The sequence below is a fragment of the Malurus melanocephalus genome, unplaced genomic scaffold (genome assembly GCF_030028575.1).
Source record: "Malurus melanocephalus ecotype Western Australia unplaced genomic scaffold, MMel_1.1 scaffold_983, whole genome shotgun sequence".
NCBI lineage: Eukaryota > Metazoa > Chordata > Aves > Passeriformes > Maluridae > Malurus > Malurus melanocephalus.
The window spans coordinates 8,921-25,290 of NW_026624215.1; the positions used below are offsets into that span (position 1 = coordinate 8,921).

At 39.6% G+C, this 16,370-nt stretch overlaps 1 protein-coding gene across 1 annotated transcript in view; it reads left to right on the forward strand.

Annotated features, from left to right (window-relative positions):
• LOC130585868 (nebulin-like) overlaps nt 1–16,370 on the forward strand; it is a 71,663-nt gene that overhangs the window by 8,890 nt on the left and 46,403 nt on the right. The window contains exons 6-34 of the mRNA XM_057386535.1: nt 169–480; nt 861–1,064; nt 1,661–1,765; nt 1,936–2,043; nt 2,167–2,478; nt 3,058–3,261; nt 3,416–3,520; nt 4,023–4,130; nt 4,256–4,567; nt 5,489–5,692; nt 5,914–6,018; nt 6,516–6,620; nt 6,705–7,016; nt 7,740–7,844; nt 8,094–8,192; nt 8,361–8,462; nt 8,645–8,752; nt 9,675–9,986; nt 10,112–10,216; nt 10,300–10,404; nt 11,001–11,105; nt 11,922–12,029; nt 12,117–12,230; nt 13,048–13,245; nt 13,871–13,975; nt 14,435–14,539; nt 14,619–14,723; nt 15,200–15,307; nt 16,006–16,119. Coding sequence (XP_057242518.1) covers nt 169–480; nt 861–1,064; nt 1,661–1,765; nt 1,936–2,043; nt 2,167–2,478; nt 3,058–3,261; nt 3,416–3,520; nt 4,023–4,130; nt 4,256–4,567; nt 5,489–5,692; nt 5,914–6,018; nt 6,516–6,620; nt 6,705–7,016; nt 7,740–7,844; nt 8,094–8,192; nt 8,361–8,462; nt 8,645–8,752; nt 9,675–9,986; nt 10,112–10,216; nt 10,300–10,404; nt 11,001–11,105; nt 11,922–12,029; nt 12,117–12,230; nt 13,048–13,245; nt 13,871–13,975; nt 14,435–14,539; nt 14,619–14,723; nt 15,200–15,307; nt 16,006–16,119 — 4,494 coding nt within the window. The remainder of the gene's footprint in view (nt 1–168; nt 481–860; nt 1,065–1,660; nt 1,766–1,935; nt 2,044–2,166; nt 2,479–3,057; nt 3,262–3,415; nt 3,521–4,022; nt 4,131–4,255; nt 4,568–5,488; nt 5,693–5,913; nt 6,019–6,515; nt 6,621–6,704; nt 7,017–7,739; nt 7,845–8,093; nt 8,193–8,360; nt 8,463–8,644; nt 8,753–9,674; nt 9,987–10,111; nt 10,217–10,299; nt 10,405–11,000; nt 11,106–11,921; nt 12,030–12,116; nt 12,231–13,047; nt 13,246–13,870; nt 13,976–14,434; nt 14,540–14,618; nt 14,724–15,199; nt 15,308–16,005; nt 16,120–16,370) is intronic.

The window sequence follows — 16,370 nt, forward strand, 5'->3', positions numbered from 1 at the left end:
TGACTGGGACAGGTTTTGTTTAGAGAATGAGGCAACATCATGAAGACACAGAGGATAACTGATTTTTATGCTCCTTGTTTTTCTACCAAGAAATCTATTTAAATGCTTTGTATTAAATAAAGCTAAAAAATATAAATATATATATATATATGTATTTTTTTCCTACAGTACAAGTACAAGGAAGGTTATCGCAAACAGCTGGGCCACCACATCGGGGCCAGGAACATCGAGGATGAYCCCAAGATGATGTGGTCAATGCAYGTGGCCAAAATCCAGAGTGACAGAGAGTACAAGAAGGACTTTGAGAAGACCAAAACAAACTTCAGCAGCCCYGTGGACATGCTGGGAGTGGTGTTGGCCAAGAAGTGCCARCAGCTGGTCAGTGACATYGACTACAGGCACTACCTGCACCARTGGATCTGYCTGCCCGACCAGAAYGATGTGATCCATGCCAAGCAAGCCTATGACCTCCAGAGTGATGTGAGCAAATCCTTACGTTTGTGATGCATAATTAAATACTCTGGGTCTTGTACCATCCAGTTTTTAAAATATGGATTATATGCTTTAGTCACTTGCATCAGACTTGTTGAAATGTTTATTATTCTTTCATCAAATTTATGTTTGATCCTATTTTTTCAGTCMTTAACATGAGATATAACTCGTATGTTACTCTGATATTTGCATTGTGCTCCAATACMTCTGTTATTTTTGTTATTTAATAATTATTTCACTTAATCTTCAAAAATAACAGTTGTTTTCAGAACTATATCCTCAGAAACATACTCAGTTGTTCATATAGGATGTGCTTATTTATATCAATTTCAGTATTTGATCACACTGAAAACTTTCAACATTTTCAGGCTGTTTACAAATCAGACCTGGAATGGCTGAGAGGCGTTGGATGGGTTCCTATTGGTTCCTTGGAAGTTGARAAAGCCAAGAAAGCTGGAGAAATCCTCAGTGACAGAAAATATCGCCAACCTGCAGACAAAATCAAATTTACCAGCGTGACYGATTCCTTGGCCATGGTTTTAGCCAAACAAAATGCTGAGATCATGAACAAGGTGAGAKTGGTATTGCCAGTTAACAGATTTTTTCATGAGGTAAAAGAATACAAATTACAAAGTAAAACTAAAGACTTGTGGATTTCAGAGAAAATCAATGTCCAAATTCAGCCATTGTTCAGGGAAGGTGGTCTCTCAGGGCTCAGTCTGAAGTGAGCAGGTGGTAAAAATCTACAGAGAAAAATCCCTTAAATAACATCTTTTCCAAGAGTAAGGAAATACCTCAAGTTCTCTGGAGGTGAAACTTCTCCAACGTATCTCAGATCTGGAGGGTGAAAGTCATTAAATATCTCCTCCATCTCCCGTGTAAGAAACATAGTCAGACAACTTACACAGAATAATTGGTAAGAATTTTCCTCCTATGGCAGTTTATCCACAATCAAAAATCAATCACTTGCTGCGCCAGCTTAGCCTGAGAAATAATGAGGAGGGACAAAGTTTCCTTCTTGAGTTGCTCAGAGAGAAGCTTTGCTGAGTCGGTATTTAGAGCTTACTGGAACTACCCATGGCAATTTGAAAAATAATTTAAAATAATTGTAATTGTAAAATGATTTCATAAAGAACTGTTTGTAAAGGGCTTTTTTGCTCTCTTGTAGCGTTTGTACACAGAAGCCTGGGATGCAGACAAGAAGTCCATCCATGTCATGCCTGACACTCCAGAAATTCTGTTAGCCAAGGCCAATTCAGCCAATGTCAGCAATGTAAGAACATTCAAATGTTTACTAAACTATTGAAAAATCAGAGTTAATTAAGCAATTCTTTAGCCATAAAGATCTTTTAAAATATGCGATCAGGAAAATTTTGAGAAAAAAATTATGAAATCGCAACATTCAGAATATTGATATGCCATTTTCTGTTTCCTTTTGTGTAGAAACTTTATATACAAGCCTGGGAAGAAGCCAAAAAGAAGGGTTACGACATGAGAGCTGACGCCATTTCAATCAAAACTGCAAAAGCATCAAGAGATATTGCCAGTGAYGTATGTTCTTCCTTTACATTTATTTTCAGTTACCTTAAAAACAAGAACATGCATTTTTGTAATCAGTAGCATTAGGAGAATGTGGGACCTTCATCCCAGATTCACTTCTTTTTGTATTTCCAGTACAAGTACAAAGAGACCCACGAGAAGGAGAAAGGCCACTACATCGGGTGCCCCAGTGCCAAGGATGACCCCAAGCTGGCGCTGGCCGCGCGCGCCATGGCCCTGCAGAACGACCGCCTCTACAAGAAAGCCTACAATGACTCCAAAACCCAGATCCACATGCCTGTGGATGCCCTGTCGGTGCAGGCAGCCAAGGAGTGCCAGCACCTGGTCAGTGACACTGACTACAGACAGTACCTGCACCAGTGGACCTGCCTTCCTGACCAGAACGACGTGATCCAYGCACGGCAGGCCTACGACCTRCAGAGTGATGTGAGTGACAATAACTGTAGGAAAGCTTTAGAGCACATGTGGGAGGCTCTGCTTGGTAGTGACTCGCAAATATACTTTCAAAGGCACATTCATGACCCTGCAGTCTGTCCTGACATGTTTATTTTATCCTTTCCAAAGGATTTCAGCCTGGGCGCCAGAAATATTTGGGGTGGTTCATAAGGAAGTCATATTTTCTTGGTCTGCTCTAGAGAATGTTTGCTTGCAAAATACTTGCAGATTATGCAAGTACTACTATGCAGATTATGTCTTAGAAATATCAGTGTTTCTGTGCACATTAGAAGTTCTGTGTGTTGAAAGGACCTTCTACTGCACAGCATCACTGGCTGCTTGCTGTGTAAGAGTATGAGAAGGAGCTGGAGAAAACCATGTAAAAAACCTTCCACTCAGAGTTAGAACCACAGAATTCTGAAATGRTTTGGGTTGGAAAAGATCATCTTATTCAATTCAACACCTTCCACTAGACCTGATTATTCAGGGCTTCATCCAGACTGGTGTTGAACAYCTTCAGGGATGGAGAATCCATCTCTGCAATGCCAGTAAGCCTTGGTTTGTTTGTAGAACGTGTACAAGGCCGACCTGGAATGGCTGCGAGGCATTGGCTGGCTAACAGAAGGTTCTGTGGATGTGGTCAAAGCCAAGAAAGCCCAGGAGCTCATCAATGACCGCTTGTACCGCACGCGGCCGGAGCAGCTGAAGTTCACCAGCATCACCGACTCCCCAGACGTTGTCCTGGCCAAGACCAACGCCATGCAGCTCAGTGATGTAAGCTCACCTTTCACTTATGAGATTCATTTTTTTCCTTTGTTGTCTACCACAGGAATGACTGGTTGAAAATTTTGCAAATTGGAATTACCAAAGAGTTCCTGTTGGTATTTTTTCTCACCTCGGTGAAATRCCATTGTTCTTCCTTTCTCAGCGTCTGTATCGTGAGGCCTGGGATAAAGACAAGACCCAGATTTCCCTCCCTTCRGACACTCCCGTCATGCTGCAGTCCAAAGTCAACGCTCTCAACATCAGCAATGTAAGRGAATAACATGAAATATTTGTAGTGTTAAAAAATGACGAGTGGCAATTGTTCTTTCAGTTTTTGCTCTAAATGGTGGTGTGTGAATCCACCTTCTGATGTGCTTGTCAACAGGAAATTTCATCCAGTGGCTCTTTATCACCTCTCAGCCTATCAGCAGGCTGGGTGTTCATGAGCAAACTCCCAAGCTCAGTGTGGAATTCCACACAACTCCTGCTCCCTTTGGCAAAATTTGCTAAATATTTACCATGGAGGAATTGTTGTAGTCTGCAGACATAGAGAAGTGTCTTCAGGAGTATTTCAGCTGCCTCTTTGTGTTTTGGACCTTACACCTACTTCAAGTCATGAGTTTTCTGTCAAGACACTGGCCAGGATCATTATTGGAACTCTGCCAGTCACTGGGAGCAAAGAGAGCTCCCAAGCTGGGCATTCCAAAGAAGCAGGTTTTTAGAGAAGGCATTTCACTGTGTTTAACAAAGGTGATTAATTTTCTTTGCAGAARCATTATCAGAAGGCCTGGGACGAGGCCAAGGCGAAGAGTTATGACATAAGAGCTGATGCCATTTCCATCAAACAAGCCAARGCTTCCAGAGACATTGCCAGTGAGGTACAGCCTRCTCTTYGTGTGGTGTTTGTGTCTCAGCAGAACAGAGTGATGTTGTRATKGTTTTGTCTGATGGTTGTGTCYAGGTGAGCAACACGTGASTTCTTTTGTYYTCTCTGCATTTCYAGTACAAGTACAAAGAGACCCAYGAGAAGGAGAAAGGCCACTACATCGGGTGYCCCAGTGCCAAGGATGACCCCAAGCTGGCGCTGGCCGCGCGCGCCATGGCCCTGCAGAACGACCGCCTCTACAAGAAAGCCTACAATGACTCCAAAACCCAGATCCACATGCCTGTGGATGCCCTGTCGGTGCAGGCAGCCAAGGAGTGCCAGCACCTGGTCAGTGACACTGACTACAGACAGTACCTGCACCAGTGGACCTGCCTTCCTGACCAGAACGACGTGATCCACGCACGGCAGGCCTACGACCTGCAGAGTGATGTGAGTATCCACAGGCATGAGTGGTTTCTGCTCTTACTGTTTAATATATTATAGTCTTACTCTGATTGTTCAATGCTWTACAGTCACAACAGATTGGTATTTACACTATTTTCTTCAATTTTTTTATGTTACTGCTATTATCTGCTCTTTTTCACCCTTAAAAAGCATCAGTTTTACCTCTAAATGCTATGAGACTTCAGTTGATAGCTGCTCTGCTCCATATTGCTTTTGTGGTGGATTTGGATTTTTTAGAGTAGTGTGGAGGAGGATGAAGGGTTTGTTTTCATGCTTTGATAGACTTAGGAATAACAACTCTTTGCTGCCTTGCAATCAGGGGGCTTTTATTACTCCTGCTCACTTGAGTCAGCTTGGAGATTTATTTAATTGGAAGAAAATGCTGTGAGGTAGCCAGCGAGAGGTTTTAATGGTTGGTTGCAAAGCCAGAGGAGTCAGTGCAGCTGAATTGCTCACTTGCTTTTGCTTCTTGTGTCAACATCAGTYCCTCCTTCACTGTCCCAATTAAAAGCTTTGGAGATGAGGTTTCTCTTTCTTTTTGTCAGTTTTCCTAGCAGGCAGCTTGGGGTTTTGTCAGGACCTGTAAATTGTTGAAATGGCAAGAGGAATAAGTATTTTGGAGGTGACAGGAAGACTCTTCTAAGCTCTTAGTAGTCATCATCATTTCCTGCAACCCCTTTCAGTTGTTTTCCCTTACAAGGTTTAGAATGTGCTGTTTAAGAAATGAACTGCATAGAACCTGCTTGCCACATTGAATTTTACTTCTGACACTGAACACCTCCTGGATACAAAAGGGATTAATCTAGTTCTAGCTAGGTTTGTAAAACATGAGCTGCTTTGCATAGCTTAAAGTAATGAAGACAAGAATTTGAAACAATGTTTTCCTTTTCTGACCATCTCTTACAGGCTGTGTATAAGTCAGACCTAGAGTGGCTCCGTGGAATTGGCTGGCTGCCCAACGACTCTCCAGAAATTAAGAGGGTGAAGAATGCCCAGGATCTCCTGAGTGACAACGTGTATCGGACCCCCATTGACAGTGTGAAATACACCAGTGTTGTGGATTCCCCAGACGTTGTTCTGGCCAAAAYCAACGCTGAACAGATCAGCATTGTACGTTCCAACCTCCTCAAAGCTGCTTTCATGCTGGAAACTGAAGCTAAAGAAAAATCTGATTGCTAAAATATCAAACTGATCAGTGGTATTTTATGCTTAATGCTTCTCCAAAGATTTTATTCTTTAGAGATGATAATTCAGYAAAGATTTGTGGGATTTTATGTTATCGATAAGTGAAATTTCATCGTTCTGATATTATTAAATGACTGTTTTAACAGCCAAAATACAAAGAAGCCTGGGAAAAGGACAAGACTATGATCCATATTATGCCAGACACCCCTGARATCAACCTAGCCAAGGCTAATGCTGTTAATTACAGCCAGGTAGGTTTGTCATTCTGTTTGCTGTAAAATAGCATGTGAATTAGATCATTCTAAGATATTGGATCTCTTTGAATTTCATTGGTCTGTCCTCATACAGAGCTTGCAACATTTCTCTTCTGTCTGCTGAGTATCCTTAAAGTATTTGGCCAAAATAAAATCAATCATCTTTAAAATAAATGCTTGCATACAGCTATTTAAAAACTATTAATATCATGCGCCACTGAGGGAATACTTTATTCAAATAGATGAGAATTCAAGGCATATAAATACTTTCTAAACTTTTACAAACACATTTCTCTGCTTTATAGGTTGCTCAACTGTTGTTGTGTGTTTCAGAGGCAGAAAGGCTGGAGCTGTATTTATGGTTAGGAGCAGGACTAAAGCACACAAAAAAATTCCATGGAGTATCAGCAAAGAAATGGCAGGGAGCTTTATTTTTATAATGGCAAAAGCCAGAGCATTTAGCACATGTGTGATRTTCTCCTCTGTCTTTCCAGAAACAATATAAAGGAGCTTGGGATGAGTTGAAAATGAGCTATGATTTGAGAGCAGATGCAATTCCAATCAAGWCTGCCAAGGCTTCTAGAGAGATTGCCAGTGATGTAAGTGCCAAAAGAGGATCTCACATACTCCAAGAGCCCTTTCATGCTCACTGTTACTAATGATGACCTCTTCTCTTCACCCAGTACAAATACAAGCTGGAGCACGAGAAACAGAAAGGGCACTACGTGGGAGTTCCGAACGCACAGGGAGATTCCAAAATCCAGTTCGCCCTGGACGTAGCCAAGGTTCAGAGTGAACGGGAGTACAAGAARCACTTTGCCAAGCTGAGGACCCAGTGCCACCTGCCAGTTGACATGGTGTCCATTGTGTCAGCCAAGCACGGGCAGACCCTGGTGAGCGACACCGATTACCGGCATTACCTGCACCAGTGGATCTGCCTCCCGGACCAGAACGATGTCATTCACGCCAGGCAAGCCTACGACCTGCAGAGTGATGTGAGTTCACTTGAAAGCACCCCTTAACTTGGTCCTGTTGATACCTAAATGAGGCTTACTTAAACCAGAGGCTGGACACAATTCAGAGAATCCAAAGCAGCTCTTCAGGGCCATTCAGGGCAGTCCCACACCCACAATGGACAATGGCTCACGGGTTTTTCACCCTTTCTCCCTTTTGTCCATTTGCACATCGGGATTTGCTGAATCCTCCAATTGCAGCTGCAGCCAATGCAGTCATTGACTCCAAGTTTGCCCCCTCGATTCTCTGCTGTTTTCATCTCTTGGGGCCTGGCACAGGGAGGTGTCCTTGAGTTTGGGGCTGGAGAGGAATTGTTTTGTGTAAAAATGGGAGAGCAGGAGCTCAGCACTGTCTGTGGGGTCTGTAGTTAAACACTGAAGGATTACAAGATCACAGATACATGAAAATATAGAAGCTAAAATCCTAAGGCATCACTGTACTGCCTCTTCCTATTCTGCTTCAGCTCTAAGGAGTGGGAATCTTTTCCTGGATTCRGGGAACTCACCTTGCTCTTTGTTAGAGTTGCAAAGTATAGGGCACTTATAACTGGCCAGGTTTGAAGAGTGATAAATTCAGATAGAATTTTCATGTTGGAATTACTGCTCCCCTTCTAAACCCTGGAAGTAAAAGCTGTTATTTATGAATCTTTCTGGATTGCACAGGGAACTGTAACTAACAGCGTGGACCCTGTTTTGTTTTCCCAGGCTGTTTATAAAGCTGATTTGGAATGGCTGAGGGGAATTGGATGGTTGCCAAATGATTCCCTTGGAGTCAAGCATGTCAAATATGCTGGAGATCTCCTGAGTGAGGTAACCAAATGTTTATCAATACTAAAATTTTCTTCAGCGGTTTTTGCCACTCAAAGTGTTTTAAGTGGTTAAACACATACAAGTGTTTTTCAAATGAAAAATACAATTGTAGTATTTTCACAACATTCATTGTGTATGGAGACCTTTTTCTCCTTGTAAACTTCCTTGTCTTGTGTATGTATTCAGAATTGCTGCATTAGGCATCAAATCCTTCATTCAATTCTCTGACTGTTCTTTCCTCTCATACAGAGAAAGTACCGCACAAAAGCCGAAACTCTTCCTTTCACTCCCGTGGCAGACAGAGTTGATTATGTCACAGCAAAGAAYAGCAGTGAAATTCTCAGTGATGTAAGTTCACTCACAGGTGCTGGGCTACATCTGTGATTTTGTATTTAATGTGCTTTGTCTAAAGGCCCTGCAAATTTTGGGGTTGATTCATAATTTTGTGAGTAAATCATGGTGTTTTCCCAGTTCTGTGACAGTGGTATAAAGCAGTGATTTCTTTCTGTGTCCTAGGTTAAATACCACAAGGCATGGAATGAGGCCAAGTCAAATTACACTCTGACAGATACACCACAGCTGGAYATGGCCCGAGAGGCAGCCAGAATTCTAAATCAGGTACGTGCTCTCTCCTTGACAGCTTCTATTCACATTTCTCAGGTATTTCAAAAACCTGAATTACTAAGAACAACCTGAAGGAAGGATTTATTTATCCTTTTATATTCATACTTTTATCTAAGTTACTGTAACAGTTAGCATTGTAGTAGTGTTGAATTCTTCATCACTTTTATTTCCCACAGAATTTATACAAGGAAAGTTGGGAGAAAGAAAAAGCCACTGGTTACCTCCTGCCCCCTGACACAGTGCAGATCTCTCACGCCAAGCGCTCATCTGATGTCCAGAGTGAGGTAATGATTTTTCTCATTAGGAAGATGATTGCTTGGAAGCCTGAAATGTTAAAGGCCTTAAAAATTCCCAAATAAACTTAAAAAGCTTTCCATTTTGGACAACATCATGGCCCATGAGTTCCACTCTCCTCTGAACAATTCAGCTATCTTTGTGATTTGGGTTCTGGAGATACCAGTGCTGAAGATCAGCTTGACCCTTCCACATTCACTCTCTCCAGAAACAGTCCTTTCAAAATCAACTCAGCTGGACTTCCATGTTTTATAAGTGTCAAATAATTGAAGTGACTCTATAATTATAACATATATGGCTCTGATTTCACTTTTTGGCCTATCATGGAAGCTCCCTCCTTGAAAACCTGTAAGCCAGTACACACTTTACATTTTAAACTTTGGCATAACGGACCTTGAAGTAATAACCTGACAACATGACTTGCAATAAACATTTTGTCAAAACAGTGTGATGTAAATAACCTAAATACCCATCTATTCTTTAGACAGTTCAAATCATTTTTTGCCACAATGCCACTAAATCTATTAGTAGAAATCAATTAATAGAAAACATTTTCTAACAAGTCTTTCCTCTTGGGTTGACAATACCTTTTACTGAAAATTGGGAGTATATAAGAATAGTGTAGAAAGTGTATTAGACTAATATTAGTATAGTATTAATATTAGTATTGGAATAATATTAGTGTATTAGAATAACAAAGAAAATGCTGTATTTTGAACTTGAAGCCTATACAATGTGACATTGCTGTTTGTGTGATATTTTTCTCTCATCATGTACTGAAAACCTAAGGCTGTGTTTGACAACTCTCTGTCTCATCTGCTGTTGTTGACAAACCATAATTGTTCACAAGTTAAAACCAGAGTGGACACAGCCAGTGCTGATTTTCTCTGTATTTCTCCCCCCTGCCATCAGCTGAAATACAAAGCTGAGTATGTCAAGCAGAGAGGTCACTACGTGGGAGTCGCCAAGATGAGGGACGACCCCAAACTGGTGTGGTACGAGCACGCGGGCGAGATCCAGAACGACAGGCTCTACAAATCAGACTACAACAAAACCAAGTCCAAAATCCACATGCCTTCGGATGCCCTGCCAGTTGTGGCAGCCAAGGAGTGCCAGAATTTGGTCAGCAATGTTGAGTATCGGCAGCACCTGCACGAGTGGACCTGCCTTCCTGACCAGAACGATGTGATCCACGCACGGCAGGCCTACGACCTSCAGAGTGATGTGAGTGATAGTACAACCCTACAAGCTCATTTCCACGGGGTCTGACTGAAGGATCTTGCCCACAGCACACAATCCATCCTGAGTTCAATGATTTCTGTTCCTTTTGCACTGTTTTTCTGATTTAGAATGTTTATAAAGCTGATTTGGAGTGGCTTCGTGGCTGTGGTTGGATCCCTCTCGATTCAGTGGAACACAAGAAAGTTAAGAATGCACAAGAACTGATAAACAAGGTAAGAGAAAATATTTCATCAGCTCCACAAGTAGCATTTCCTTCTCCTTACACGGTTTTTAAACTATTATTTCCCTTCTGCAGAGAGCATACACCAAAGAAGCCCTGGAGAACTTTTCCAAATACACCAGCGTGGCTGACACTCCTGACATTGTTTTGGCAAAGATGAACGCTGTCAATCAGAGTGATGTATGTATCATTTTTTAAAATAGAAACTTATCTAAAAGAGTTAGTATATGTTTTCATTGCTTTTGCTAAACTATACAAATTTTAGCCTTGTATGTCTGTGTGTACACCTCATTAATAACAGGCTCTTTTAGGGTAAATAAATTTAGTAAGAAGTGATGTGAATCAACAACAAAATATTGCTATTTACATAGCAATTATGATGTTAATTATTAAGTAATTAATAGTTAATTGTTTAAATAATTTAAAATTTTCCTGTAGAAGAATTTGTCATGTCCCTGACTTGGAGTTTGCATAGATTTTTCTTATAGTAKTTGAAAACTGAGTCCTGTTCTTGGTGAACAATGGTTAATGGAGTTCTGGTGTTGCTAATCTGCATTTGCTGAGCAGTATGTTTGATTTTACAAGAATACAGATGGATTTGGAGGTGACACTTTTATCTGTGACATTTATCTGTGCACTACAGTGACTGGAATGTCCTACAYAACATTATTACATTATAACACAAGATCAAATTAATGCCCACTACTAATAGATGGACTAATGGGAATAATGCATTTTTCCTGTGGAATTAACACTGTGTGTGATTCCTTTTGTAGCTAAAATACAAAGAAACCTTTAACCAGGAGAAAGGCCAGTACATTGGATCTGCTGATACTCCTGCTCTGCACCATGCCAAAGACATGTCCTTGCTCCACAGTGAGGTGAGATCCCATAAATATCAACCTGAGCTCTGATTTCCTTCCTTTGAAAGCAATAGAATGTGGGGTGGACTTCAGGAACTGTTCTACTCTCAGTAGTGGCATCGGGATTGTTATTTAATCCCTTTTTTCCTTCAGTGTTTCCCATTTTGGAACTGGGATTATTTCTTTCTTTATTGAACTGATCTTAAGGCACAGCTGTTTGGTGCTTGGAAGCCATAACAGTGTGACAAAACCTACTGTAATACCATCCAATAATATCTTCTGAGACTACTGATCGGTTCTACATTTACTTTTTTTAATAAGAAAGAACAACTGCAGATGATTTTCATTATATTAGGCACTTATTTTTGAGTAATCTCACTGATTTTAATGAGAAACCTCTATTTTTTGAAAATAYAAGGAATTACTTGTTCATATGAGTAGATACTTCTTATTTCAGTCTGAAGACAAATGTATATAATATTTGACAAAACAAGTATTAGGAAAGTGCCACTAATTTTTCTTTAATTAACGCAGTATTACTTGAAGATTTTTCACAATCTCAGTTCTACACTGCACTTTTAAACAAGAGTTCATATCTTCATTTTGGGTGTCTRAAATACTTTTCTGGATATAAACATGGCAAAGAAAGCAGAAATCAGCTCAGATTCGTGCTCTGATACTTTTCTGAAGTGAACATTTGTTGTGTCTGCCTCACACTGAATGATCAAAATGAACATTCTCAATTTAATTTTTTGGGAACCACTCTGGAAAACCATGAATGAGAAGTAAAATTGATTTTTTTAATCAAAACCTGTCTGTGCTTTTTTTGTCCAGAAACATTACAAGAAGGCTTGGGAACTGAGCAAACCCATTGGATACACTTTGGATGAGAAATACATTCCCCTTGTGGGAGCCAAACATGCAAACCACATCAACAGYGAGGTCAGTRRGGATTTCCCATTYTTTCCCTTTTTCCCCCCAATATATTGTTAAAATGAATGTTAAAATTGCCACATGATTATTTTTCAGCGCAAATATAAGGAAATATATGAGAAGCTGAAAGGCCATTACCTGGCTGGGAAGGATATTGGTGATTTCCCTGGTGTCATTCACTCCCTGGAATTCCAGAAAATGAGGAGCGCGGTAAGGAGGGAACGAGTCTTCCTAGAATATTTTCCATTTGCTTCATTTCCCAGATAAAATCCACTATTTCATTACTTAAACATAAATAATGCAATGCTTAACAGAATTATAGAACCACAGGTTCATTAAGGTTGGAAAAGATTTCCAAGATCAGTCCAACCTTAACATCAATGCACAATCACATCAGTAAAAGTGATTTCAAGATGTTTATGTTTCCTGAATGCTTATTTTATGTGTCAGTTGAATAACTGAGCTTCAAATTATTTAAGAAATTAGGAAGGGTTTTGTTTAGCTGTTAGAAATATTGGAATGAGAAAAACAACTTTTTTTTTATATTTCAGTGTGAGGATCTGAGGAGAACCACTTGGGATTCTTTTGCTTTATGAATAAAAGTGTAGATTTTAAGCTGAAATARGAATTTCAGAACTCAAAAAATAAATGCACATTTGGTGTGTTCCTGTTATCAGCATTGTGCATGCATCATGTCATGCAGGCCATAAAATTAGTATAATCCCACTTATTCTGTCTTTAATTAGATGAAAAYCATGTTTGTAGCAAATTACTTTTTTCATCTTGAAGTCTTCTTAGTTTCCTCAGCAGCTACTAAATCTGCCAGTGAAGGCTTTTCTTGTCTTCTCAAACCACATCAGAATAAATAGTGATTAACATCAAAGTTAAGATTCCATCCTTTTGAATCCCATGGGAGTTCAGATACTAAATCCAGAAAACATCTCAGATTTTGCTGTAGCCTGTTAGTAAAAGTTATACACAAAAAATGTTATTTCCTCTCATGTTTTCCCCAATCTTTGCTTTCCAGCTGGCCTACAGGAAGAATTATGAAGACAACAAGAAAAATGTGCACATTCCAACTGACATGATGAAYCACGTCCTAGCCAAGAAGTGCCAGTACATCCTCAGTGATCTGGAATACCGGACCTACTTCCACCAGTGGAATTGTTCACCTGAGGAAAATGATGTTCTTCAYGCCAGAAAAGCCCAGGAGATTCTGAGTGATGTATGTTTATCATTTATGTAGAATCAGAGAAAATCCTGAGTTGGAAGGGACCCKTCAGGGTCATCCAGTCCAACTCCTGGCCCTKCAYAGGACACCCCAAAARTCCCACCAGGAGCCTGAGGGTGTTGTCCAAACCCTTCTAGAGCTTATATGAACTTAATGAACTAATTTGTTTGACATTTTAGCAACATTTTCCATCATTTTTTCCAAGTTAATTAAATATAAAATACTTTCTAATGCCTACCATAAGTTTTAAATATGAAATTGATAACCATGGCTTTAGATTGTTGGTAGCATAGTGCCAATCACTGCAGTGACCCTTATCTATTGGAATTGGGAATATTGGAATTAGAATTAATATTAGAGGGGTCAGGACAGCATCCAGGGTCCTTCTGGATCCAGTGGGTCTGGACAGGAGCTCTCCTTGTTTGTTGGGGTTCACCCACAGCTGGAGAAAGGTGCTCATATTCCGTAATCAAAGGTGACTCAACTTGGACCAGCCAACCTTCCCAATCAAATCTGATGTTTTTTTAATTGCCCGCCTCATTGGGATGCAGAATTCTTTGGTTTAATTGGGAGAAGGCAGATTTCTTTCTAACTTATTGTTCTGTTCACTTCCACGCAGGCTGTGTATAAAGATGACTTAAATTGGCTGAAGGGACTCGGATGTTATGTCTGGGACACTCCTCAGATCCTGCAGGCTAAGAAATCCTATGAYCTCCAGAGCCAAGTAAGTTTTCCTTAAATAAATAATATTTATAAGAATCTTTTTTCTTCTGTTTGTGATTCACTGGGGTTGACATGTCCTAGTCCAGAGCAGAATAAAGTCACTCCTGTTACATCAGAAATATTTYGTTCAAGCTGAGATAACACAGTCTTTGAAGAAATATTTTGTTCAATCTCATATAACACAGTCCTAGAATTGCTTCTGTAGATACATCACTTGTGTTAGTGAAGGAGGAGAAAACACAGGAGATTGGAAAGAGCTGTGTTTTTTTATTTCATTATTCCTTAGCTCACCCTGGCTATATATTAAGTATTTCTATTTTATAACCTGTCACTTTTAGAATTGATCTTAATTGTAATCCTTGACCTCMGTTGTTGAGATATGATTTCAAAGGAAGCTAGCAGGGAATTTCCAGGTCATTTTTAGTACTAATGAGCTTTTTTACTGGTTTTGTTTCCTTAGATAAAATACACCTCTGTGGGGAAGGAGAACTTCCAGAACTTCAGTGTGGTCACAGACACCCCAGTTTATGTGACTGCTYTGCAAAGTGCAGCCAACGCCAGTGAGGTGAATCCCCACCTGCTCTGCTCAGGATTGTCCYTCTGAGCACTGAAACAATTCACTAAACCCAGCTTTCATCTTCCAGGTGAAATACAAGGAAGAATTCCAAAAAACTAAGGACAAGTACACAACCGTGACGGAAACAGTGGATTCRGAAAGGGTTCATAATTTGAAACATCTCTACAGCGATGTAAGTGCTTATTCACAATTTTTTCCCCTTAAGGACCTTTAATGAGGAACTTTTATTTTATTTTGCWTGTTCACTCTGTTTGAAGATAAACATCCAAACAAGGAGCTTATCAAARCCAGTGCTGGACCTTGGCACCATTTGTGCTTGGGGGAGATATTGTATTTCAGACAAGGGCCAAATTTTCCAACTCTAACACCAGTCTTGGCAAAGCACATGGGTTAATAAATGGATTCTCTAAATAAAATTACATCTGGACMAAATTGAAACCTCATATGAGAACAAACATGAATAATTAGAAAGCATTTTTATCCCCCTTTGCATGCACTTCATATTAAGTATTAATTAATACCTTGTTTACAATATTTTAATAGGTGACGTCTACATAAAAGCAAAAGGGCTTTTGATTTCTATTGGTTGTTGGTAATTATTTAGGAAAATTATTTTTCCAGTCTCACAAACTTTCTATTTCCCCACAGAATCTCTACAAGAAGGCCTGGGACAAAGTGAAGGCCACTAGCTATGCCATGCCCTCGGATTCTGTAGCCTTGGCACGCGCCAAAGAACTGAAGCACAATGCAAGCATTGTAAGTGAATTAAATTCTTTATTTTTTTAAAACCAGATCATCAATTCTAGCCATGAAATTGTTCACACTTTGCATATACTATAGGTGTAAATATTTTTTAAACTTTTCTTTATCTTCCCTTTTTAATTAAGACATAATGTTTATCTGTAGATAATCAGTTTTCTGTGATAATTGCAATAGTCTTTTGTGGCTTCCTGTTATGGAAAAAAAAGTCACATTTTATACTAATTCAAACTGCCTCTTGAAAATGACTGCTTAGGGTTTTTCTAGTCTAAATTTCATGAATATCCACATCAGAAAAATGCCAAAAATCCTTAAATAATRCTTTACTCAGTGTAGAAGAACATCAGCTTTACTGAGCTGATGATTATGAGAGATCACCCCAGAGATCTCTTTAAATGAAAGAGCTGGGATAATAAACAAGTACCTTATTCTACATCTATTTATTTTTAATAAAATAATTTTGTATTTTTGTATTTTTAATTTTAATAAAATCCTCTATTCAGTAGCTATTTTTACTACTTGATTGCTATGGTGTTCTTTCTTTGGCATTTAGGACTAAACAGAAAACCAAAATCTTGTTGGAAAGCCTTTCTCTACTTGTTAGACTCAACTTTTTGCTTAGTGATGAATTTTGTTCCAAAAATGCATGACTCCCTGGAGTCAGTTAATTGTTGAATTTCTTTGCCTCTGCTCAGGTCAAATATCGTGAGGAATACGACAAGTTCAAAGCCCTTTACACCCTCCCCAAAGGTGTTGAGGATGATCCCAATACAGAAAGGTGCCTCAGAGTTGGGAAGCTCAACATTGATGTAAGTGTTGGCTCTGGAGATGTGTTTTCTGATAAAACCATTCTTTTGTCAGAAGAAGCTTCCCAAAGAATCCAGATATCCCATTTCCATGTGAAATTGTGCAATATTTGCTRAATTCTAGAATACAYCCATAAATTTAACTTTTAACTCRACAATTGCTTTGCCTGCATGGCCAAATCTTTGGTGTAAAAGGGAAAAAACTACACAATCTGCCTTCTTTTAACCCATCAGCACAATGACAATTGAACAAA